Source organism: Scyliorhinus torazame, chromosome 18 (assembly GCF_047496885.1).
Source record: "Scyliorhinus torazame isolate Kashiwa2021f chromosome 18, sScyTor2.1, whole genome shotgun sequence".
NCBI classification, from domain to species: Eukaryota; Metazoa; Chordata; class Chondrichthyes; order Carcharhiniformes; family Scyliorhinidae; genus Scyliorhinus; species Scyliorhinus torazame.
In genome coordinates, this window is record NC_092724.1 from 31,325,120 (window position 1) to 31,348,883 (window position 23,764).

General features: G+C 45.3%; 1 protein-coding gene across 14 annotated transcripts in view; it reads left to right on the forward strand.

The window, feature by feature from the left end:
* The window catches only part of LOC140395092 (transcription factor E2-alpha-like), a 194,826-nt gene that overhangs the window by 147,032 nt on the left and 24,030 nt on the right, over positions 1 to 23,764 (forward strand). For 9 of the 14 annotated variants that reach the window (XM_072482486.1, XM_072482493.1, XM_072482489.1 and 6 more), the window contains 7 exons: positions 1,180 to 1,319; positions 6,323 to 6,470; positions 11,038 to 11,102; positions 11,351 to 11,429; positions 12,050 to 12,123; positions 14,867 to 15,073; positions 16,860 to 16,980. In XM_072482486.1, coding sequence (XP_072338587.1) covers positions 1,180 to 1,319; positions 6,323 to 6,470; positions 11,038 to 11,102; positions 11,351 to 11,429; positions 12,050 to 12,123; positions 14,867 to 15,073; positions 16,860 to 16,980 — 834 coding nt within the window. The remainder of the gene's footprint in view (positions 1 to 1,179; positions 1,320 to 6,322; positions 6,471 to 11,037; positions 11,103 to 11,350; positions 11,430 to 12,049; positions 12,124 to 14,866; positions 15,074 to 16,859; positions 16,981 to 23,764) is intronic. The other 5 variants (XM_072482490.1, XM_072482499.1, XM_072482488.1 and 2 more) reach the window with 2 other exon arrangements.

Sequence of the window (23,764 nt, forward strand, 5' to 3'; positions counted from 1 at the left end):
ACCTAGGGGAACGTTAGAGGGAAGACAGATGACCAGCAGCAGCAACCCAGGGGGAGGGGGGGGGTTAGTTTAGGTCAAAGATAAAGGGGTTTTGTTACTTGTGTATTGTTTAAAATTTCTGTATTGTTATTGTTGCGTTTGCTTTGTAAGAGGGGAAAAATTGTTTGGGAAAAAAATTTCAATTAAACGTTTATAAAAAAAAAAACTAGATTGTTATGACTGCAGTTTAATAAACTTTTGATAGTCTACAATCTGTTATGTAAAGAAAAAGTGACATTTTTGTGTTAATTTGTCACTTTACCTTTTATTTCTTTTTTTTTTTAAAGACCAATTGGAGATGTAGTTGAATGGGCATGAATTAAAAACAAGGAAGAAGAGTTGACTAATTTTTTTAATGACATTTTCTAAACATTGTGCTGGTGTGCATGTGGGAATGAAACACTTTCCTACCTAACCAGGAAAACAAACACTCCAGTTGGTGGAAATCTGAATTTAAAACTGAAAATGCTGCAAATACTCGGCAGGTCTGGAAACATATGGAGTGTGCAACAGAATTAACATTTCAGATCTGTGACCTTTCATCTGACCTGAGAAAAGTTAGAAATGTAATAGGTTTTGAGCAAGTGAAAAGGGAAGTGTGAGGAAAAGAAGAACAAAAGGGAAGGTCTGTGATTGGAGGATTATTAGTTGCAATTGAAAATTCATTCTAGTCACTCTCAACAATGGTGCTAACTTAATCTTGGAGGGGGACCCTCCACTAATTATATTTTTCCTTTTAACATGCCAGACGTTCCTCTGGCCTGTCTGACTGGAATTGTGCAATTATTGGTGAATTGTGGTCAATATTTGTCTATAGGCTTTTCCACTAGGAACTGGATTAGGTTTGTGAACTCCTCCCACATTCGGGAGAGAAAGCATTTATTTCCCCCGCCAAAAAGAAAACAAAGCGGGTTATAATCAGTTGCATCAGATCCCAACAGATTTTCTTCCTGCACCAATATCATCAGATTCCACTGATTTCCTCATTAGAATAACCAGAAATAACAAAAATGCTTCACCTAAAAATGGTTAACTTGGTTTTATGTGGGTTCTAAGATCAGAAATATGTACAGTGTGAAAATGATTTACCTTTAATTCCTGTGGGGCATGCTGTTAAATAAGCTTTTTGTTGCATTCTAGATGGTATTCACAACGGCCCTGATGTTTGGAACTCGTCCAGTGGAATGGGTCAGCCAGGGTATGGAGCTATGATGGCAAATTCTACACCCCATTTGTCCCAACCTGGCGGCTACAGCAACCTTCATCCACAAGAACGACTGGTAAGTGAGCTTCGTCTCCAGAATAATGATCCTAAGTCGGAAATGCTAACTTATCCACTAATCTAAGAAAGCATGATAATGTTCCTCTTGGTTGTACAGAGTTCTAGCAAGTGGTAAAACTATTATATTGTAAGTTTCGCACTTTTGTTAAAAAAAAACGCCAAGCAATGCTGCTAATATTTTATTCTTAAGAGTTATTTGGATTGTAGTTAAATTATCAATCAACTATTTGACCAATGCTGAGAATGTGTATACAGGTTATGGTACCATGGTGTTAAATTCATTTATTGATGATCTTTTGGAAAAAGTTCATTCTCAACGAGTAGGCTCATATAAATTTATTCAGAATTCTGAGTAAACCAAAGTCGTAGATTAGTTGTTAAAGAACTTTTTTTCTAATGAAAACCTAACCACATTTATGGCGTAGCAAATTTTACTCCGCCTTGTGCGTAAATGAATTATGGATTATTTGTGGGCTTGGATACAAGGTTTTTGTAACAGAAGGAGCGAGGTAAAATCATGGTTGTAAAAACCTTCTTCAATAAGAATTTATAATTGATAAACAAGATCAGTAAATTCAATAGCTTTTTAATAATCCCCTTTTATTCATCATCGTTAATTGTGGACAAGTTCATTTCCATTTGGCTTTAGAGCAGATATAATTCTGTTACAGAATATATTTTCATTTGTTTAGTGGCAATTGTCAGTGTCTCAAATGCCTGTCACAGTGAATAATTCCTGAAGCACGCTGTTCTGTAAACCGTATTAGAAGAGTTTCTAGGCACCTCCTGCTTCTCCACACTTTTTTTGTTTCTCATGTTACCCCCCCCCCAAACACATTATTGTTTCCTTTTTTTAGGTGATAGGTATTTGTATCCAATATAATTTCCTTGGTCCAGTTGCACAGTTTATTTTATTTGAAGGTCATTTTGAAGGAAATGGCAGAATAAAAAATTCTAAAACTACATCTCATGGCAGTCATAATGCCTCTAGCTGTACTTGGGCTAAACCACAAAGGAATACAATGATCCTTCAAAGCCAATTTTTGTGACCAATTTTTAGGTGATTCTTTGTCAGATTACAACTTACTTTATTTGTTTAAAGCAAAAATTAAATTCTTCCACATTAACTGTAAATTCATTCATGACTTTGCATGCAGTGCAGTTCTGCATTCACAAGGATGCGAAAACTATCATTTTAGCAATGGCTATTGCTAACGAGCCTTGAATTTTCCTGTTTGCTTTGGTTCAACAGGAGCACGCAAAGTACTTTACAATGGAAAGTATTAGTTATTGTGGTAGATTTGAATTTCGCATTCTCGGCCCATTCACATTTCCTAAAGGAAACAAAACCCGTGTTAGGAAAATATTTTGTCCATTTTTTTACTCCATTTCTTTTGTGACCCAGACACACATGGCAAGTTGAGACTGCAATGAGCAGCTTAGGTGATGTAGACACAGCACACAGAGGTTCTCGACCACTATTGTATTTCTAAAATCATTGACTGATCTGGATCGGCATCAGTGATTGAGAAGGCTGTAATCTCATTTTCTTTTCTCTTTTTCCCCAGTGCCTTTCCCCCCCCCCCCCAGTGTCTTTGCTTGTGTACCAAGTCTCCAGGCAACAGAGGGGAAAAAAATTAAGAACTTTTTATGCCAGTAGAGAAATTTAAATTTTCTTTCAGCTAAAACAAATTTGGTGCAAAAGGTACATTCTGCACTGGGGTGTTGGAGAAAGCAACCTATTTCCTATTTGAGACATGGAAAGCTACGTCATTCTATCATTCAGAAGTCCAATATAACTTAGCCAGATGGAAAGTAAGAATCTTTGAGCTGTATGTAACAGTCTACCCCAACCTCCCAGGAACGTTCCTGTCCTGAATGAGCAGGTACTGAATGAGCACGTGTTTTTCATTTTGTAAAAACCCTCCTCTGAGTGACACTTTGACCACTTTCATGTTATGGATCATTATTATTTTCCAGTAGCACTGACTTCCACAATGGGTGAAGCATAGCGAGATGAGTAAGTCTTGTAGTAGGCACTGGGACAGAGGTCCAGACATTCCAGTAGAAACAGTGTAGGCGAGGGCCAGGCAATTTAAACCTGGGCAAATTTTTAATTCTACAACTGTTCTGTTGATGGAAGATGGCAGACTCCCTCCTTTAGTTTCACATGGCAACATTATAGGTTCTAGTAGCTTGGAGGGGAGGGGATTACATGTAACAACTCTCACTGCTTTCCCTTAGTTTGGACAACGGGTGCTGGATTCTCTGTTTCTGCGACTACTTGTTGACGCCAATGGAGAATCCGTGGACCTTTATGTCAGGAAAATCAGCACCGCATCTGCACCCATTATGCGACCAGTGAGGGATTAGCACTGGTGCCAGTTGGCGCACTCATCGAATCCCATGAAAAACGGTGCGGGTTTCGTTGGGTCTGTGATTGACGCTCGCAGGGCTGATGAGCTGCAGTCGCGCATAAACACACTCCCCACATATGCACTTCTCGACAGAAAAGATGGCACAGGTTGTGCTGGAGCGCCCATTCAGCTCAGGGGTTGGCTGGGGCCCTGGGGGGGTGGTCACCTATACAGCTCAGGGCACCAGGTTTAAAGCTTGCTGCCAGCGACTTGCACAGCCGCATGGCTGCCTTGCCGGCTGCGGTAATGGTATTGCGTACCCGTCCACCCCAACCCCACAGCCCACCCCCTCACTCCTGGCAGAAGCCCCCAGCCAGCGGCATGACTGTCGGCAAACTATGGCGGTGTTGGACACTGTCCGTACGCTCACTCGCTCCTCTGTCTGTCTCTCTCTTTCCCCTCTCTCTCTTTCCCCCCCCCCCCCCCCCCCCCCCCCCCCCCCCCTCCCGGTCAGGAACTCGGCCCATCGGAGGTGGAGAATCGCGGGTGGGCCCACTAATGATGTGTGAACAGTGTTGAAAGTACGTGCAGCGTGCATCACATTAACGCCACTTTCGAGGTGACGGCGCATCGCAACTTGCCTGCCGCGATTTTGGTGTCGGAAGCTGTTCTCTTCCCGATCGCATGCCCCGATTTTGCTTTGGCTAACTGAGATTCCCGCTCAGGTTGTATACTCCTGGACTGGATTCTTGAGATGGTTAATGTTTCATTTATTAATAAAGCTCTCAAATGTTTCAAGATTCTTTGTCTTTGCAGGTGCATTGTCTCTGTTGGCCAGGGCTTTGCCTCAGAAATGTAAAGGGGCTTGTGGGCGATACGGCCACGCAGTGGTTAGCACAGCTGTCTCAAAGTGCCGAGGACCCGGCTTCAATCCCGGTCCCGGGTCACTGTCCATGTATTCTCCTCATGTCTGCGTGGGTCTCACCCCCACAAACCCAAAGATGCGTGGGTTTCCTCCGGGTGCTCTGGTTTCCTCCCACAGTCCAAAGTCGTGCAGGTTAGGTGGATTGGCCATGCTAAATTGTCCTTCGTGTCCAAAAAGGTTAGGAGCGGTTACTGGGTTACCGGGATAGGGTGGAAGTGAGGGTTTAAGTGGGTCGGTGCAGACTCGATGGGCCAAATGGCCTCCTTCTGCACTGTATGTTCTATGTCCTATGTGCAGGGTAGGTAGGTTGGCAATGCTAAATTGCCCTTGATTGGGGGGAAAAAAAGAATTGGGTACTCTAAATTTATAATGAAAAATAATTTTAAAAAAAAAAGAAATGGAAAGGGGCCCTTTTGCATTTCTTTTAAATTTGATTTCTGCAGTCACGGGGGAAATTAGTACCTCTTAAGATAATGAGGTTGCTGTGGTTTTCTGAATGCTAGAAATTATTTTTGTGTGAGTTGCAGCCAGTCGTGGGCTCAGTCATTATAAAGCCTTTGTCCATTATATTTTTTTAAATTTATAAAATACCCAGAATGATGTAGATCTGTGTTTTTTTTCTTTTGTGTTATCTTGGCATGACAGTCCTATTCATGAGGAACTGGGTTGAGACAACTAAGGTTGTTTCACATTGCCTACAGTCTGTTGCTGCAAGAGTCTTGTTGGCCCCTCGAACCAGTTCCACCATTCAATTAGATGATGGCTAATCTGTATCTGAACTACATTTATCCACCTTAGTTTTGTATCACTTGCCATTTTATAAGAGAATTGCAGTGTTTGAAATCTAAGCTTGCAGTCAAATGTGCAATTGAAGGCAAAACATTGAGGATTTCTTGATGTGAACCACAATTCTCCAGTTGCTGAAGGTAAGCGGATCCATAAATGAAGCATTTGGTTTCATTCTGGTTTACAACACTAGTCTGACATTGTTGAAAGATTAGCGGTGTAATGGTTAGAAATACTTGTATGTTTTTGTAGTATTTATTCAATTCCTGAAGTTGTCTTGTAACATGCACTTGTATGTCGCCTCTTCAATGACTTGCATCACTGCCACATGGTGACATACTGCTAGTAACTTCACAATGAAGGCCAGACACCCTCTCTTTTATGTCTCATTCTGTAAGGAAGTACTTCTGCTAGACATTTGTCAAAAATGGCATGATTTGAGGTTAGAAACCTGTGTCAGGAAACATGGGTGTAAACCTGTTCTTTCATTCAGTTTTAACGATTGCACATTTCCAACATCTCTTTTAAGGAATAAAAATGTCATTTTTGTTGAGGGGCAGAGATTATATACAAGAAGGTAGGGCACGTATGCTAATTTATTGGATTGCATCCTTTGCTTATTGAATTTCGAAGTGGGACACATGGGGAAAATCTTGAACCAATATTAGTTCCGTGGTCAACCTTTCCTTCACCCATTGTGATAGAGATATGGGTCTAGTAAGTGGGATAACGAGGTTTGAGTAATTGTATTTGTTTTAAGGTTATTGGCTGATTATGCCCTATGTCGTTGCTAACTTTATTTTCTTTTAATTCAGTGCTAAAATCCAGGTTGGAAAGTGGACTTGTTCTCAGCATTTGCACTATAACTATCGTATCTTCAGTATTCATAAATTTGGTGAATGAGCTTTGTACCACTGCATTCTTCTCTTGCAGAACTACCCAATACACAGTGTGCCATCAACAGAAGTTAATGGAAGTCTTCCTTCTCTGTCTGGTTTCCACTGTTCCAATAACGCAGGTTCGGCTGCATATGGCGTTTCATCTCACACACCCCCAATCAGTGGGTCAGAAACCATCATGAGTATGTATGACTTTTTAATGCACAATTGCAGAACACCTTTTGATCTGTTAAGGGCAATGAAGTGCACATTGTCGTCCATATGTTGATAGAAAGTAGAGACCCTACGAAGAACTTACAAATACCTTTGAGTGCTTTCCACATGATTGAGACTCATTGACTTATTTTCTGTGGTCACGGTATTTATTTGAAGAGTTGAAACTTCCATTGTCAACCTGAGTTTGCACAGTTGGCATTGTTAATATCATGATCGCTTTTGCATTACACTGACTGTCAAGACCTAGATCATTGCATTTCTTTGTCTCCTCAACAATTGAGGAGTCCTGCTAAGAGATGCTTTCTCAGACAGTTCACAAGAAGAACAAAAAGCTTGCACAAAATTCTGTTTCATATTGTTTTAGTTTTGTGCCCACTTTGAACTGTTATTTCATGCATTTCGATAAAACAAAATATTAAAAATAATTGGCCTAAATTGAATCTGACCGTTAGATCTGGCATCCAAGCTTGATTTATTTGAGCCCATATAAACTTACTGTGTACTGTGGCATTTGGCATGACTTCATCTGCTAAGATGAGTTGCACACGGGTACAAGAAAGGATGGCGTACTTTCCCTGCATCATCATCTTAATCTTCGTCTCATGTTCACCATTTAGTAAATGTTGTCACCCTGAGTCTGAAGATAATTGGTTCTTCCGTGGGATCTTTCTGTTGCCTTTCCTCTAGATTTTGATCCTCGTGCAGAATATGTTTTTAAGATATTGAAATGTTTCTTAAAATTCTTACTTTTTTCAATTTAAAAACTATTGAGTAATGTCACCATAGTCCCTGGTGACCATAGAATTTACAGTGCAGAAGGAGGCCATTCGGCCCATCGAGTCTGCACCGGCTCTTGGAAAGAGCACCCTACCCAAGGTCAACACCACCACCCTATCCCCATAACCCAGTAACCCCACCCAACACTAAGGGCAATTTTGGACACTAAGGGCAATTTATCATGGCCAATCCACCTAACCTGCACATCTTTGGACTGTGGGAGGAAACCCACGCACACACGGGGAGGATGTGCAGACTCTGCACAGACAGTGACCCAAGCTGGAATCGAACCTGGGACCCTGGAGCTGTGAAGCAATTGTGCTATCCACAAGGCTACCGTGCTGCCCTACCATAGGCTGCCTTTGTAGGGGAAAGCTGACTAATGGTGATTTAACCTGAGGGTCACCACACCACCGGCGAGGGGCAAGGTTGGGAAGGCAGGGCCTTCATGAATAACCTATTAGAAAGTATTACACTGTGCTTATACAGATCTCTTTACTATTCCAGTGTTGCATTGCTCCTGTTGGTGATCACAGCTGGTAATGACCAAAAGGCACATAGATGAGAGTTGGGAGATTGTTTGTTAGAAATGCATTCTTTGTATTTTTTAAAATGCTAAACCTCATTCACTATAAACACATTGATGCCACATGTAAAGAGATTACAGGTCACAGGTAGGGTTAGAATACTATGGGTGGAGTTCCTGATGTGGCAGAAAATCCGGCATAGTCCGCAAAACGGGCTCCAATCCCACTCCGATGCTCTGCCAGCGGTATCGAGGTTCGCGCCAGCAGAAGGATGTAAATATGTCAAATTGACCATTTGTATCCTATTAAAGGGCCAGGCACTGGATTCTCCCAGATTCACTGGGTCCGCTGGGTCGTGCGTGGTGAGTATTGGTGCAGGTATTTCCCAGCATTGCCCTGGCGTGGTGGACCTCGCAGTGGTTCAAGGGGGCAGCTCTTTATGTGAGTTGACCCCAAGGTCCATTGGAGGACCCCCCACCCCAACACACACAATGCAAATCCTGCCTACTCTTCTCCACCCCCCAAAAACAGAGACTCCTGTCTGGAAGCTAGAGAGCAGTTCAGGTAGAGACAATGAAAAAGCACTGCTTTAAAACGCAACTGTGCAATACACCTAGCTCGGGTAGAGAACGTAAAAACTACAGCTGCAGGGTTTAAATCTCCTCAGAATTTTGATCTGCAAGGCTTTCATTCACATCAATGGGAATTGGTTTTACTAGGCAGCGATTGACAGCTTGCACACAGCCAGCTGACTGGATGTATAATTTCAATTCCCTTTGCGCTACCATGAAAATAGCTGGCTTCTGCACACTGTCCGTGTGAAGTTTGCACATTCTTTCGTGTCTGCGTGAGTATCACCCCCATAACCCAAATGGATGTGCAGGGTAGGTAAATTGGCCACGCTAAATTGCTCCTTAATTGGGGGGGGGAAATGAATTTGGTACTCTTAATTTAAAAAAAAATTAAATTAATGTTAGATTAAAATCCAGCCATGATTGACAGCTCTTGGACCATGTCAAAGGTAGTTAAATGTTTTTTGAAGAGAAAAAGAGGATGTGAGAGCACTTAATTGTATCTGATGGGGTGTCTGTTTGGGGGAGGGGGGGGGGGTCGCTAGTGGGTGTCTCTCTGGGGAGGGTTCTCTAGTGGGTGTCTCTCGGGGGAGGGTTCTGGTGGGGGCTCATTTCTGGAGGACTCTGTAATAGGGTCTGTGGTGGGGAAGGCCAGGTCACCATTGCACTGTGGGGGATGGGCGGAATTACATTACAGGGGAACAGCACCAGCCACCGGACCTCGCTATTGGGCTACCTGCTCAAAATGGTGGCCTGTTAGCTGGATTCGCGAGTGAATCCCTCGCAATCCCTGCCATGCAGGAATTTGCATGACGAGGGATAGTGAATCGCCTCTGGGTTCTCGCTCCCAGGGTGAGCACAAATCAGAGGCGATTTGTCTCCGGCGGGAGAACACCGTCTCCCAAACTAAGAATTCAGCCCCATGGGAAAATTTATTTAATAGTTGAGTACTTCTAGTAGGATTATATATAATGAGCAGCACATTGGCCCAGTGGTTAGCGCCGCTGCCTCACGGCGCCGAGGACCCGGGTTCGATCCCGGCCCGAGTCACTGTCCATGTGGAGTTGGAGTTACACATTCTCCCCGTGTTTCGCCCCCATAAACCAAAAAGATGTGCAGGGTAGGTGAATTGACCACACTAAATTGCCCCTTAATTGGGGAAGAAAGAGAATTGGGTACTGTAAAAAAAATTTTTAAAGGATTATATGTAGTACACTCTTTAAACGTTGCAACATAATGGCGTGGACCTTGCAGTGGTAATTGATGCCAAAATTGTCACGGCTTGGTTTCATTACACGACTAAAATTGACAACTTGGGAATTTGCACGTGCACACAAAGTAGTGATCCAGATGTCGCTGTTGAGGTGTCCACCACCATCTCTTTTCTCCCCAACCCCTGCCCCCACACGCCTTACGATCAGTGGGTCATCTATTTATTGATAAGGTCTTCCATTCTGACCCTGTTGGTCTTGCCGTAAAAACCCTTAGAAAAATGTTGCACCTTGTTGAATGAGGTGTAACTGGGTTTTTAACAGCACATAAACTTTATGATTCCTACCAAAACTCTCAATTGCTTGAAAAGTTAATTTTATATTTATGGAATGTCAGACTTCTCTACGATCATGTTTTTAAAAAACCCACATGTTTAAAATGTTTACTTAGTTTAGTTTCTACCTTCATCGAATCATAATTTATTTTATTATCTGAAAATTTTAATTAAAAGTGAAAGATAACGTGCTTTAGACTTCGTGTTTGGTTGATTAACCTGCTGGATGCGTGCCGATCCTCTTCACTTGACACCAGAATTAAACTGTTGTTAGGAAAGGGGAAATCCATGTCATCTCGATTGCTAGATCTTTGTGGGAAGTTTTTTTAGAGGTCAGCAGCAAAAAAAATCCATGGCATAATGGTAGACAATCTCATTTGGTTGTTATCTTGTGATGCATGTGGAGGTGCTTAAAGTTGGGTACTTGTTATATCCTGGGTTGCATACCTTTTAGTTGATACAGGGGCAATAGTTTTAGTAACTTGGCATAACAAGTCATCTTTAGAAAACATTAAAAAGTACTGATTATTTTTATTACCAATGGAGCACAGATGTTAGGAGTGAATTGAAGACCAGCCTTGTCACCAGGTTGGATCAGAGTAATATTTAAGAATAGTATATTGATCCTAGATTTTATGTCACTTGAAAGTAAACTTCCATGGTGTCCTAACTTGGTGCAGGTTGTGGTATCCAGATTTTAAAAATAAAATATTAATATATCTGGTCTAACTACTCTGTCCATTTGACACTGTAGGCACAAGTGCATTTGCTTTTTTTTCTCCTTTTAAAGCAAATGCCATTTTTAAAACTTAATTTAAACAGTTTTCAGTGTTGTCCATTATTTAAGTTTACTTGGCAAAATTAACTGCTTCACTAAGCCATATTTAGATGTGCAAATATTATTTGCAAATTTATTAGTGGGATAACCCAGTGTTTAGGAAATAAATGACATGGTCTTTATTTAATAACTATGTTTCTGTGTAATTGTTTTTTTTTAAAGAAGCGATTGGTGTGGTTTATCTGAGCTTCAGATACATCTGTTATCTTAACATAAAATATTTACTGCATTTACCTGCTGGGTTTCCTGTTAATGTATCTATTCTGGTTTTAGCTAACAGAGGAAGCTCAGCTGGCAGCCCACAAACCTGTGATGCACTGGGAAAGGCTCTAGCCTCGGTAAGCTTGCATAATAAGTCATTTTGAAGTAAGGATTTAATTTATAGTCTTTAATTAACATGAACCCAGCTTATTGCCGGATTAGAATTGTGTACGCAGCCAAATTTAGAATGTTTGGAATGTTTATTAACCACATTTCAGATACCAGTGTTCATTGTGAATTGAACTTTTAAAGAAGAGTGCAATTAAATAAATGGTCTTTGTATTAGAAAAGTATAACTTCATTTTGGGCCTTACCTTTTTTCCAGATCTATTCACCTGATCATACCAGCAATAACTTCCATTCAAATCCATCAACACCAGTTGGGTCCCCACAGGCAATTGCAGGTATATTATAGTTTTATGTTTTTCCCATGGTCTGAGATGTGTGTGTTCAATTTCAGAAATGCTAAGGTTAGCATCTGTTCAAATTGTTGAGTTATAAATGTGTACGTACTACTGTTCCATTATGCTTGAGTATGATGGTGCTATTGCACCATCCAGTGTTCAAAACTGAAATTGCAGAAATGTTTAAATGATAAAAGGTGGATGTGGGTGCATGAACTGCTACAGTGTGGTGTGTGCACTCCCACAGTGCTGTTAGGGAGGGAGTTTGACATAATTAAAGAACAGTGATATATCTCCCAAGTCTGGATGGTGCATGAAGTGGAGGGAGACTATTCTTCTATGTGGTAGAGATTGTAGGCTTGGAAGGTTCTGTCAAAAAAGCCTTTGATTATTGCTGCAGTGCATCTTACACATGGGATGCCATGCAAACATATGTGTGCTGGTGGTGGAAGAAGTGAATGTTTGAGGTGGTGCTTGGAGATATAATGTAGCGCAATTGTTAAAAGTTCTAGGTCTTGGGAGTGGATCCAATGAGAATTAAGCAAACTGGATTTTTTAAAGATTGTATAATTGGTGGTGGATAAAACACAGCTTTACTGGTTGTTGTCGTTGTTTTATAGGTACAGGTCAGTGGTCTAGATCTGGAGGCCAAGGTGCATTATCACCGAATTATGAAGGGACAGTACATAACCTGGTAGGATTTTCATACTTAATTCTTTTGTACTTAGTTTGTACTAGTTCGCAAATTATAATCTACATAGTGTTAATTTTAATTCATTCCGGGGGCAACATGGTGGTGCAGTGGTTAGCACTGCTGCCTCATGGCGCCAAGGTCCCAGGCTCGATCCTGGCTCTAGGTCATTGTCCATGTGGAGTTTGCACATTCCTAGAATTTACAGTGCAGAATGAGGCCATTCGGCCCATCAGGTCTGCACCAGCCCTTGGAAAGAGCACCATACCTGTGCCCGCAACTATCCCCGTAACCCAATAGCCCCACCGAACCTTTTCACACTAAGGGGAATTTAGCACGGCCAATCCACCTAACCTGCACATCTTTGGACTGTGGGAGGAAACCGGAGCACCCGGAGGAAACCCACGCAGGCACAGTGAGACCCCTGTGGTTACGGGTCTCACCCCCACAACCCAAAGATGTGTAGGGTAGGTGAATTGGCCACGCTAAATTGCCCCTTGGAAAAAATTAATTGGGTACTCTAAATTTATTTTAAAAGAATTTTATTCATTCCTGTGTGTTCGTCAAAGATCCATGCAAAAGTAATTATTTGGAAGAAAATGGTCTCCTATTCTTTTGTCAGCACATTTTGAGGTTTATGTTCAAGCTTAAGTTTTTAATTGAACTCTTGCCGATCGTGTGCACTGAGCAGTAAGACAAATTTGTATATCAATTTCTTTTGTGATAACATGGTTTTGTGGCATTTATTATGCTACAGTTGTTGACTTTTCCATTTAGCTGTCTAATGGACAGCACAGCTGGGAATTTAACTTCTATTTAATCGAAAATACAATTAGAATATCTGAAAATGTAAGCTGTGTTGAGTTGCATTTGTTCTCCCATCTTCAATTCTTCACTATTTTCACATTTTGCTATTCTGCTTTTTGGAATATATATCTTGCAAGACCAATTTATGTTAAGAAAAATGTTTGTTTGTGAAAGATGTCAACTCAGTAATATAAAATCTACTGGTAGGTATTGGTATCCATCATGATTTGATATTTGTTTTGAAGTGAAGAAGTAGTTCCTCACATGAGGATCTTGTTTTTAAACAACCTGAACTATAGATTGTCAACAAGCCAAATTGATGTTATCTTACCAGTGAACTTTATTTGTCGTTAGGTGAGGAACACTATTCATCATATTTTCTTTGCTTCTGAAGGAAATGACCATTGCTGGAACATAGGTCCACAGGTGCTAGCAGCCCTCTGGTGCCTACCTAAGTTTCAGTTGTGTGTCATGAGTCTAGATTTTTGTCTTGGCCCGGAGGCTCTGAGGTTGCTCCAGCTGAGACTGGATAACTCGGCAGGAATCAAACCGAGGACCTTCAAACCTGTGGAGCGTTCTACCACGCCCTGCAGTGCTTCTACTGGCAGGGAGTCAAAGTTCTCTTTGTTTTGCTAGTTATGGGCATAAACTCCCCTGACCCATTTAATTATCCTGCCACCTTATTGCAGGCCCCAGCTTAGACCATCCCACTTGTGTTCCTAACAGATATGGGACTAACAAGTTGACAGCTACTCTGGGAACACATTATCTGCACAATTGTGAATCGCTTCAAGTGTGCTCAAAATATTTATTTTGCTTTAAAGTAAATGGCATGGTGGTTTCACCCAATTGTTAGTATCTTTACCTCCTATGCTACATAAGAAAACGTAAACAGATTGTTGAGCTGAAGCTTCATATGTCATCCCCAGTCTCGCAAGCAATATCATAGCCCCATTCACAAAGCGTAATTCTGCATTCTGATGTGACGTTCTTGTCATCATGGGGCCTTTAGCACATTAAAGGAGCATTTTCTTTTTATTATTTTTAATTATTTGTTTTTGTCCCTCCTGAGGGTAGCTTTCTTTAAGTGTCCTGAATATCATGGAATTTTAATCTGCACCGAGTTTCATTTGATGACTAATGTAACCACTGTACCACACGCCACTGGATAAACTAACTTGGGGACAGAGGAAGAAAACTCACTAACTTCTGTCCTGTTCCGCATGATCTCCATCCAAAACAAAACTGACATGATTTCAAGATAGAAATCCTAATGACTGCCCTGAGCAACAACATTGGTTTTCCTGTTTTATTACCATCATTCAAATGATGGGAAGAACTTTTATTCATATAGCACTTTTCACACCTCCGGAATCTCCCAAATCACTTTACAAATCAGTGAGGTACTTTTGTGGTACGGTGGCACAGTAGTTAGCATTGCTGCCTCACAGCGGCAGGGACCTGGGTTTGATTCCGACCTTGGGTGACTGTCTGTGTGGAGTTTGCACTTTCTTCCCTTGTCTGCGTGGATTTTCTCCGGGTGCTCCGGTTTCTCCCTACAGTCCAAAGATGTGCTGGTGAGGCGGATTGGCTATGCTAAATTGCCCCTAGGTGGGATTATGGGGATAGAGTGGGAGATTGGGCCCAGGTTGGGTGCTCTTTCCTTGATACAGACTCGATGGGCTGAAAGACCTCCTGCACTTTGGGGATTCTATGATTCTTCAGATATAGCCGATGTTATATATGAAATGATCTTGTACATCAGTAGTAATAGAACTTGTATAGCATTCCTTAAGACTTGCATTTCTATTCGGTACAATATTTGATCTTTTAACTGTCAAATTGAAAACAAAATTTCAAAACAAAATTGAAGCTGTAATCAGCAATTGATGTTATCTTTTTTCAAAAAAAAACTTTGAGCACTTAATTTCCTTCCAAGCAGCAGAGTAAAATGGAGGATCGACTAGACCGACTGGATGATGCCATTCACGTGCTGCGGAGTCATGCTGTTGGATCAGCAACTGCCATGCCTGGTAACCATGGTGACTTGCACGTATTAATAGGACCATCGCACAATGGCCCAGTGGGAGGTATAGGCCCAGGATTTACACCCCCAGTGCTGATGTCAACCAACAGGCATTCTATGGTGAGAGTTGTTTCATAATGCTAACATTATTCGCAAGGTCTATTCTAATTGAGACTCTATAACCATCAGGATTTAAAGGGTTAATCCTTCATCCAAATCGCAATCTAAAAAAGATGCAAAAATTAGTATTTGTTCAAATACAAGCTTTTGCATTATAAATTCCATTATACAGAACTGATTATTTTCTTCAGTAAAAATTCACCTGTGTTTCTTAACTTTTCTTTTCATCATCCCTGGCCCTCCGCATACAAGTAAGAACAGCTTCCAAACAGGTGAATCGGGGATGGTTCCCTTTTTAAAGCATTTCTCCTTTTAAAACAGTTCTCCCCTCAAGACTACTGAGCTAATCCACTGGCCTATGTTGTAGTGAAAGTTTTGTTCTTGGATTCCATCTTCTATCTGCAGCAGTGTTCAGAGGAAAATGTTCTTGGGTTACTGCTTGGCCCGCTCTAAATTTAGCAGTTTCGCCAAAACTGTGAAAGATCTTGTAGATCCTTCTTTGTTGCTTCTGATTTTTTTTTTCTACTTTCAATATTGTGTCGTTCGGTTGAGACGTACAATAATTAGAACCATGGTCAGAATGCCACCACCCATACTTGTACTAACCTGTGCCAGAAGTCAAATTGAAATTTGCACAACCAGCAATTAAACAAGAAACATCATGCAACTTCCTGCAATATTCCAAGCTCTCAAGGAAAGCATTCTGTAAATATTTGACCTGAGATACCCAGTAGACTATCTGTGTAAATATAGAATCACAGTTGCAACTGTAAAGTATTTTATTTTATCGTGCCCATGTTTGTTTTTAGGGTGACTCGTGTTGAAATTATTTTGAGTTAAAACCGGATTCAGTGGGACCAATCTGTGTCGTGATCCAGTTTGGAAACTTGACTTCAGATTTAACACACTTTAATCGCTAATATGGACGTACATCAATTCTACAGATTTCGTACAACTACTGCCACAGTCCCTTAGCTGATTAGAGCTGGGTGCACAAGATAAATACCCCTTCCAGTTTTTCTTGATGCAATATATTATGTTAACACCCTAGTGTGTTACATTCCAATGTGATTACTCTTAAAATTAGAGAGACAAACACCTGCATTTTTATAACCCCTTTCATGACTTTAGCATAGTACATATAGCCAGTTGGATTTTTTTTTTTTGCGTTTTGGTCTCTGTTGTAAAGTATAGGGAATAGCAACCAAGTTGCACAAAGCAAGTTCCCATAAACTACAATGACCATATTATCTTTTTAAAATAAATTTGATGTACCCAATTTTTTTTCCCCCTATACGGGGCAATTTTGTGTGGCCAACCCACCTACCCTACGCATCTTTGGGTTGTGGGGGTGAAACCCACACAGACACTGGGAGAATGTGCAAACTCCACACGGGCTGGGATCAAACACAGTTCTGTGGCGCCGTGTGACATCAGTGTCATCACTGTGCCGCCCTGTATATATTTTTTAAACTGGCATTGGTCGAGGGATAAATATTGGCCAGGATACGAGGAGAACTCGCCTTCTCTTCTTCGAATAGTGATCTTTTACTTCTGTTGAGACAGCAGGCGAGACCTTGGATTATGGTTTCATCTGAATGACAGCACCACTGGCAGTAGAGTACACCCTGAAAGCTGGATAAATTTACATAGTTCTGCAGTGTTTAATTGTTAGATTTCATAAATCTGTTAACATGTCTTGTGTTTCTAGATTTTCCTTTTAATGTCCTTTGCTCAAATTTCGGATAATGCAAATATCTACTCCTTAATCTAATTTATTTTGCAGGTTGGAGCTCATGAAGAAGGCTCAGGAATATCTAGTAATGCTAGTGTTCTGCCTAACCGTGCACTGCCATCACAGTCCACTGCACTGTCGGACCTGAACCGACCGCAAGAAACCTATAGTGGTTAGTATGGGCACATCTTAATATAAAGAAAATGCATTGTGCACTTATTTCTTTCAAACAATGTAAATATCAAACAAATTATAAACTAGCAAAGAGCTCTAAAGCCTCACTCTGATGCATCATGGCAAAATGAGTGTTAGGTTAATGAGTCAGCACTTGGTGTTACTAACCTGAGGTGTAGAGTTAAGGGGTGCTGCAGAGTTAAATTGATTTATTGCATGGAGTCCCTATGGGCAGCATCCGGCTTCTACACTAGTTATGGAGCAGCAATGGAGACATGGGGGCAAGTTGTTTCTGTGTTGACTGTTATGTATTGTGATCCGAAAAGGAGAATTCACGTTTTAAGCATCATGTCCTGTACTCTGTATGGATAAAGCTGCAATACATGAATAGGAAGCTCAATACAGTTAAAAAAAATACGGTAACAAATATTGTTATCGACTTCCGGGTGCGGCTATGCAGAGCTAGGTCGCATATTCGGTAGTTCCCGCTTGGAACGGACTTTTGGGCTCTTTTACAGGGCCCCTACGGCATTTGTTTGACATTTCCTGGTGTGGCAAGAAGACTGCAACATTCTCCTGACCGTGTCCCCCAGGAATGGTATGTCTTTTGGTTACCAGACCCGCCAGAAACAGTAAAGGATTTGGCTGCAACAGGATAAACAGAGCCTCTTCCAGCATGCAGGTGGGGGAAGGGCAAGCTTAAAGCTGCAAGCTGACCTGAGGGCCTGTATCAAAGGTGAATTCTATCACCAGAGGGAACAACTGTGAAAAGATCTCACCAAGGCCACTGAAGAAGCGGGGACGAGGCTTCCGGTGGTGGCCATGGAGGAGTAGGTCGCGCATTCGGCAGCTCCCATCTGGAACGGACTCTTGGACCTTTTTCAGGAGTTTCCACAGACATTTTGGGGCAGATTGGTGAAGCGAACACTGCCAAAAGGATTCCCTCTCGAGACTTCCAGTTGCGGCTATGCGGAGCTAAGTCGCACATTCGGCGGCTCCCGCAAAAACGGACTTTTGGGCTCTTCTCTGGGCCCCCAAGGGCACTTTTCGACGTTTCCCGGTGTGGGAAGGAGTTAATAATAGCTCCCCGTCAGTATATGGCTTTAACTAGGAGCGGGGCAACAAAAAAGGTGGTGGTGGACCAGAAATAGGGAGGGAAGAAGGACAAAATGGCGGCGGGCGGAGACCAGGCAGCGTGGAGGCAGTGGGCGGAGGAGCAACTGGAGGGTATCCAGCGCTGCCTCAGAGAGATTAAAACGGACCTGCTAGAGCCGATGAAGGCTTCTATTGATAAGCTGTTGGAGACACAGGTGGCCCAGGGGGTGGCAATCCGAGAGGCTCAACAAAAGATCTCTGACAATGAGGACGAGATCTTAGTCCTGGCAGTAAAGGTGGAGGCGCTCCACAAGAAATGGCAGGAGCGGTTCGAGGAGATTGAGAATCGGTCGAGGCGGAAGAATCTGCGGATTCTGGGCCTCCTGGAGGGGCCGGACGTGGGGGCCTATGTGGTCACCATGTTAAACTCGCTGATGGGAGCGGGATCCTTCCAGGGGCCCCTGGAGCTGGAAGGGGCCCATAGAGTGTTGACGAGGAGGCCCAAGGCTAACGAGCCTCCACGGGCGGTGCTGGTGCGGTTCCATCGGTTCATCGATCGGGAGTGTGTGCTCAGGTGGGCCAAGAAGGAGAGGAGCAGTAGGTGGGAGAACGCGGAGGTTCGGATATATCAGGACTGGAGTGCGGAGGTGGCGAAGAGGAGGGCCGGGTACAATCGAGCGAAGGCGGTGCTGCACAGGAAGGGGGTGAAGTTTGGCATGTTGCAGCCGGTGCGACTGTGGGTTACCTACAAGGACCGGCACCATTATTTTGAGTCTCCGGAGGAGGTGAGGGCCTTTGTTCAGGCCGAGAAGCTGGACACAGACTGAGGATCGGGATGGGCGATTGGGGACTGCGGTGGATATGTTATGCCTATTTTTGGTTTGGGGGGGGTGGGGGGCTTTGCATTGTTTTGGGTTTCTTTTTCTCTGTGTTTTTCTCTTTCAGGTTGGGGAGGGTGGATGGGGCGGGTTGGGCACTGTTTTGGTTGGTGGCGGGGCCTGGTAGGAGAGCGCGGGCTTTTTTCCCACACCGAAGACTGGGGGGGGGGGGGGGGGCGGGACCGGGGAAGCGAGGATTGTTTCCCGCGCTTAGAACGGAGGGGGAGAGCCTGTGAATGGGGAGCGGGAGAGGGGGGGGTGCCACACAATGGGAGGAGTCGAAGGGGAGGCGGGAGTGGCTGGGGTCAGCAGGAATCAGCTGACTTGCAGAAGTGCAATGGGGGAGTAAACCAGCTAGGATGGGTCCTAGCCCGGGGGGGGGGGGGAATAGAGTTGCTGCTGCTATGATCAAGGAGGAGCTGGAGCGAGTGGGGTGTGTCGAGACGGGGGTATGCCGCTGTGGGGAACGGGCCGGGTGTGGGGTGCGGGCGCGTGGCTGGCCGAGGAGGGGTCATGGCTAGTCGGCGGGGGAGAGGGCGGGTAGCCCCCTCATCCGGCTGATAACCTGGAATGTAAGGGGACTGAATGGGCCGGTTAAGCGGGCCCGCGTGTTCACGCACCTGAAGGGGCTCAAGGCGGATGTGGTTATGCTCCAGGAGACATACCTGAAGGTGGCAGACCAGGTAAGACTGAGGAAAGGGTGGGTAGGTCAGGTGTTTCACTCGGGGCATGATGCCAAAAATCGAGGGGAGGCGATCTTGGTGGGAAAGAAGGTGTTATTCGAGGCGTCGAGCATTGTGGCAGATAATGGCGGTAGGTACATAGTGGTAAGTTGCAGGGAGAGAGGGTGGTACTGGTCAATGTGTATGCTCCGAACTGGGACGATGCGGGTTTTATGCGGCGTATGTTGGGTCAGATCCCAGACTTGGAAGTGGGGGGCCTGATAATGGGGGGAGACTTTAACACGGTGTTGGATCCTGCACTGGATCGCTCCAGGTCTAGGACGGGTAGGAAGCCGGCGGCGGCTAAAGTGTTGAGGGGATTTATGGACCAAATGGGAGGGGTGGACCCTTGGAGATTTGCAAGGCCGGGGATTTTCATTCTTCTCACATGTCCATAAGGCTTATTCTCGAATCGACTTTTTCATTTTGAGTAGGGCGCTGATAGCGAGAGTAGAGGATACCGAGTATTTGGCAATAGCCATTTCGGACCAAGCCCCGCATTGGGTGGACTTGGAGATGGGGGAGGAGAGGGACCAGCGCCCGCTGTGGCGCTTGGAGGTGGGGCTGTTGGCGGACGAGGAGGTGAGCGAGCGGGTCCGAGGAGGTATAGAGAGGTACTTGGAGACCAACGACAACGGGAGGTCCGAGTGGGGATGGTATGGGAGGCACTGAAGGCGGTGGTGAGGGGGGAGCTGATCTCCATCAGGGCCCACAAGGAGCGGGGGGGGAGGGAGTGGCTGGTGGGGGAGATGGTGAGGGTAGACTGGAGGTATGCGGAAGAACCTGAGGAAGGATTGTTGAGGAAGAGGCGCAGCCTCCAGGCCGAATTCGACCTGGTGACCACCAGGAAGGCGGAGGTGCAGTGGAGGAAGGCCCAGGGGGCGGTCTACAAGTATGGGGAAAAGGCAAGCCGGATGCTGGCGCATCAGCTTCGGAAGCGGGACGCAGCTAGGGAGATCGGGGGAGTTAAGGACAGGGGAGGGAGCGTGGTGCGGAGTGGGGTTGGCATCAATGGGGTCTTCAGGGACTTCTACGAGGAATTGTACCGATCCGAGCCCCCACGGGAGGAGGGAGGGATGGGCTGTTTCCTGGACCAATTGAGGTTTCCAAAGGTGGAAGAGGGACTGGTGGCGGGACTGGGGGCCCCGATTGGGCTGGAGGAGCTGATCAAAGGGGTAGGAAGCATGCAGGCGGGGAAGGCACCGGGGCCGGATGGTTTCCCGGTCGAGTTCTATAAAAAAATATATGGACCTGTTGGGCCCGCTGTTAGTTAGGACCTTCAATGAGGCTTTACCCCCGACGATGTCCCGGGCACTGATCTCCTTGATCCTGAAGCGGGACAAGGATCCCCTGCAATGTGGGTCTTACAGACCGATTTCCTTGCTAAATGTAGATGCCAAGGTGCTGGCGAAGGTCTTAGCCACGAGGATTGAGGATTGTGTGCCGCAGATCATTCATGAAGACCAGACGGGGTTTGTGAAGGGGAGACAGTTGAACGCGAATGTGCGGAGGCTTTTGAACGTTATGATGCCGGCGAGGGAGGGGGAGGCGGAGATGGTGGTGGCGATGGTCGCTGAGAAAGCCTTCGATAGGGTAGAGTGGGGATACCTGTGGGAGGTTGCTGAAGCGGTTCGGGTTTGGAGAGGGGTTTGTCAGGTGGGTTAGGCTGTTGTCTGAGGTCCCGATGGCGAGTGTGGCCACAAATAGGAGGAGGTCCGAGTACTTTCAGTTGCACCGAGGGACGAGACAGGGGTGTCCCCTGTCCCCCCTGCTCTTCGCACTGGCGATTGAACCCCTGGCTATGGCACTGAGGGAGTCGAGGAACTGGAGGGGGTTGGTGCGGGGTGGGGAGGAGCATAGGGTTTTGCTTTATGCGGACGACCTGCTGCTGTATGTGGCGGACCCGGTGGGAGGAATGCCAGAGGTGATGAGGATCCTTGGGGAATTTGGGGACTTTTCGGGGTACAAGCTCAATATGGGGAAGAGCGAGCTGTTCGTAGTTCAGCTAGGGGACCAGGAGAGGGGGATTGGCGAGCTCCCACTAAAAAGGGCGGAGAGGAGCTTCAGATATTTGGGGGTCCAGGTGGCCAGGAGCTGGGGGGCCCTGCATAGGCTTAACTTTACAAGGCTGGTGGAGCAAATGGAGGAGGAGTTCAAGAGGTGGGACGCGTTGCCGCTGTCCCTGGCGGGTAGGGTGCAGTCAATCAAAATGACGGTGCTCCCAAGGTTTTTGTTCCTGTTCCAGTGCCTCCCCGTGTTTGTCCCGAAGGCTTTTTTCAGGCGGGTTAACAGGAGTATAATGGGGTTTGTGTGGGCGCGAGGGACTCAGAGGGTGAGACGGGTGTTCCTGGAGCGGAGTAGAGATAGGGGGGCTGGCGCTGCCCAACCTCTGTGGGTACTACTGGGCCGCCAATGCGACAATGGTGCGCAAGTGGGTGATGGAGGGGGCTGCATGGAAGAGGCTGGAGATGGCGTCCTGTGTGGGTATGAGTCTGGGGGCGCTGGCAACGGCGCCGCTGCCGCTCCCTCCAAGGAGGTATACCACGAGCCCTGTGGTGGTGGCGGCCCTCAAAATCTGGGGGCAGTGGAGGCGGCATAGGTGGGAAGTTAGGGCCTCGGCGTGGACCCCATTACGGGGGAACCACCGGTTCGCCCCAGGAAGAACAGGTGGAGGGTTTTTGGGGTGGCACAGGGCAGGGATACGAAGGTTGGGGGACCTGTTTGTGGACGGGAAGTTCGCGAGCTTGGGTGAGCTGGAGGAGAAGTACGGGCTCCCCCCGGGGAACACCTTCAGGTACTTACAGGTCAGGGCGTTTGCCAGAGGGCAGGTGGTGGAATTCCCATGGCTACTGCCATACACAGTACAGGACAGGGTGCTCTCGGGAGGGGGGGGGGGGCAGGGAGGGGGGGGGGGGGGGGGGGGGGGGGGAGGGAAAGAGAAGAAGAGTGGGGAAGATCTCGGAAACTTACCAGGTGATGCGGGAGGAAGAGGAGGCCTCGGTGGTGGAGTTGAAAGGTAAGTGGGAGGAGGAGTTGGGAGAGGAGATCGAAGAGGGGACATGGGCAGATGCCCTAGGGAGGATGAACTCTTCCTCTTCATGCGCGAGGCTCAGCCTCATACAGTTTAAGGTGCTGCACAGGGCACACATGACCGGGACAAGGATGAGCAGGTTCTTTGGGGGCGAGGACAGGTGTGTTAGGTGCTCAGGGAGCCCAGCAAATCACACCCATATGTTCTGGGCATGCCCAGCGCTGGAGGAATTTTGGAAGGGCGTAGCGAGGACGGTGTCGAGGGTGGTAGGATCCAGGGTCAGACCGGGCTGGGGGCTCGCAATATTTGGGGTGGCAGAGGAGCCGGGAATGCAGGAGGCGAAAGAGGCCGGAATTCTGGCCTTTGCGTCCCTGGTAGCCCGGCGAAGGATTCTCCTTCAGTGGAAAGATACGAGGCCCCCAAGCGTGGAATCCTGGATCAGCGATATGGCAGAGTCCATTAAATTGGAGAGGGTGAAATTCGCCTTGAGAGGGTCGGTACAAGGGTTCTTTAGGCGGTGGCAACCGTTCTTAGACTTTCTGGCAGAACGATAGACGTTGGTCAATGGCAGCAGCAGCTCGGGGGGGGGGGGGGGGTTTACTTTATTTTTGTTTAACGTTATTTACACTGGAAGGGTCTGAGGGGATGTATACACCTGTTGTCTTAAGTCGGGGTGTTAATGTTAATTTATTATTTAGGTACGGGTTGGGGGGGTTGCTTTTTTAGATTGTGTTTTGTACTTAACCCTGTTGGGTTCTTTTTTCTTTCTCATTTTGTTATTGATATTTTATGAAAACCTTTAATAAAAATTATTATTTTTTATAAACAAATATTGTTATCCAAAGATATTGCACTGTGTTTTCTTCCCAATCAAATTCTTCTGATACTTCAGTGGGGAATAATGGCTTGCCTGTAATTTTGTTGAAGAAATTATTAAAGGCAACTATATGGAATGGTCTTTTGACCAGCTTCAGGTGCTTGAGAGGCTTTTAATAGAAATAAAAGTCAGCAATGTTTTCTCTTCCTTCCTTAAGCTTACTTTGAAAAGTGTACACA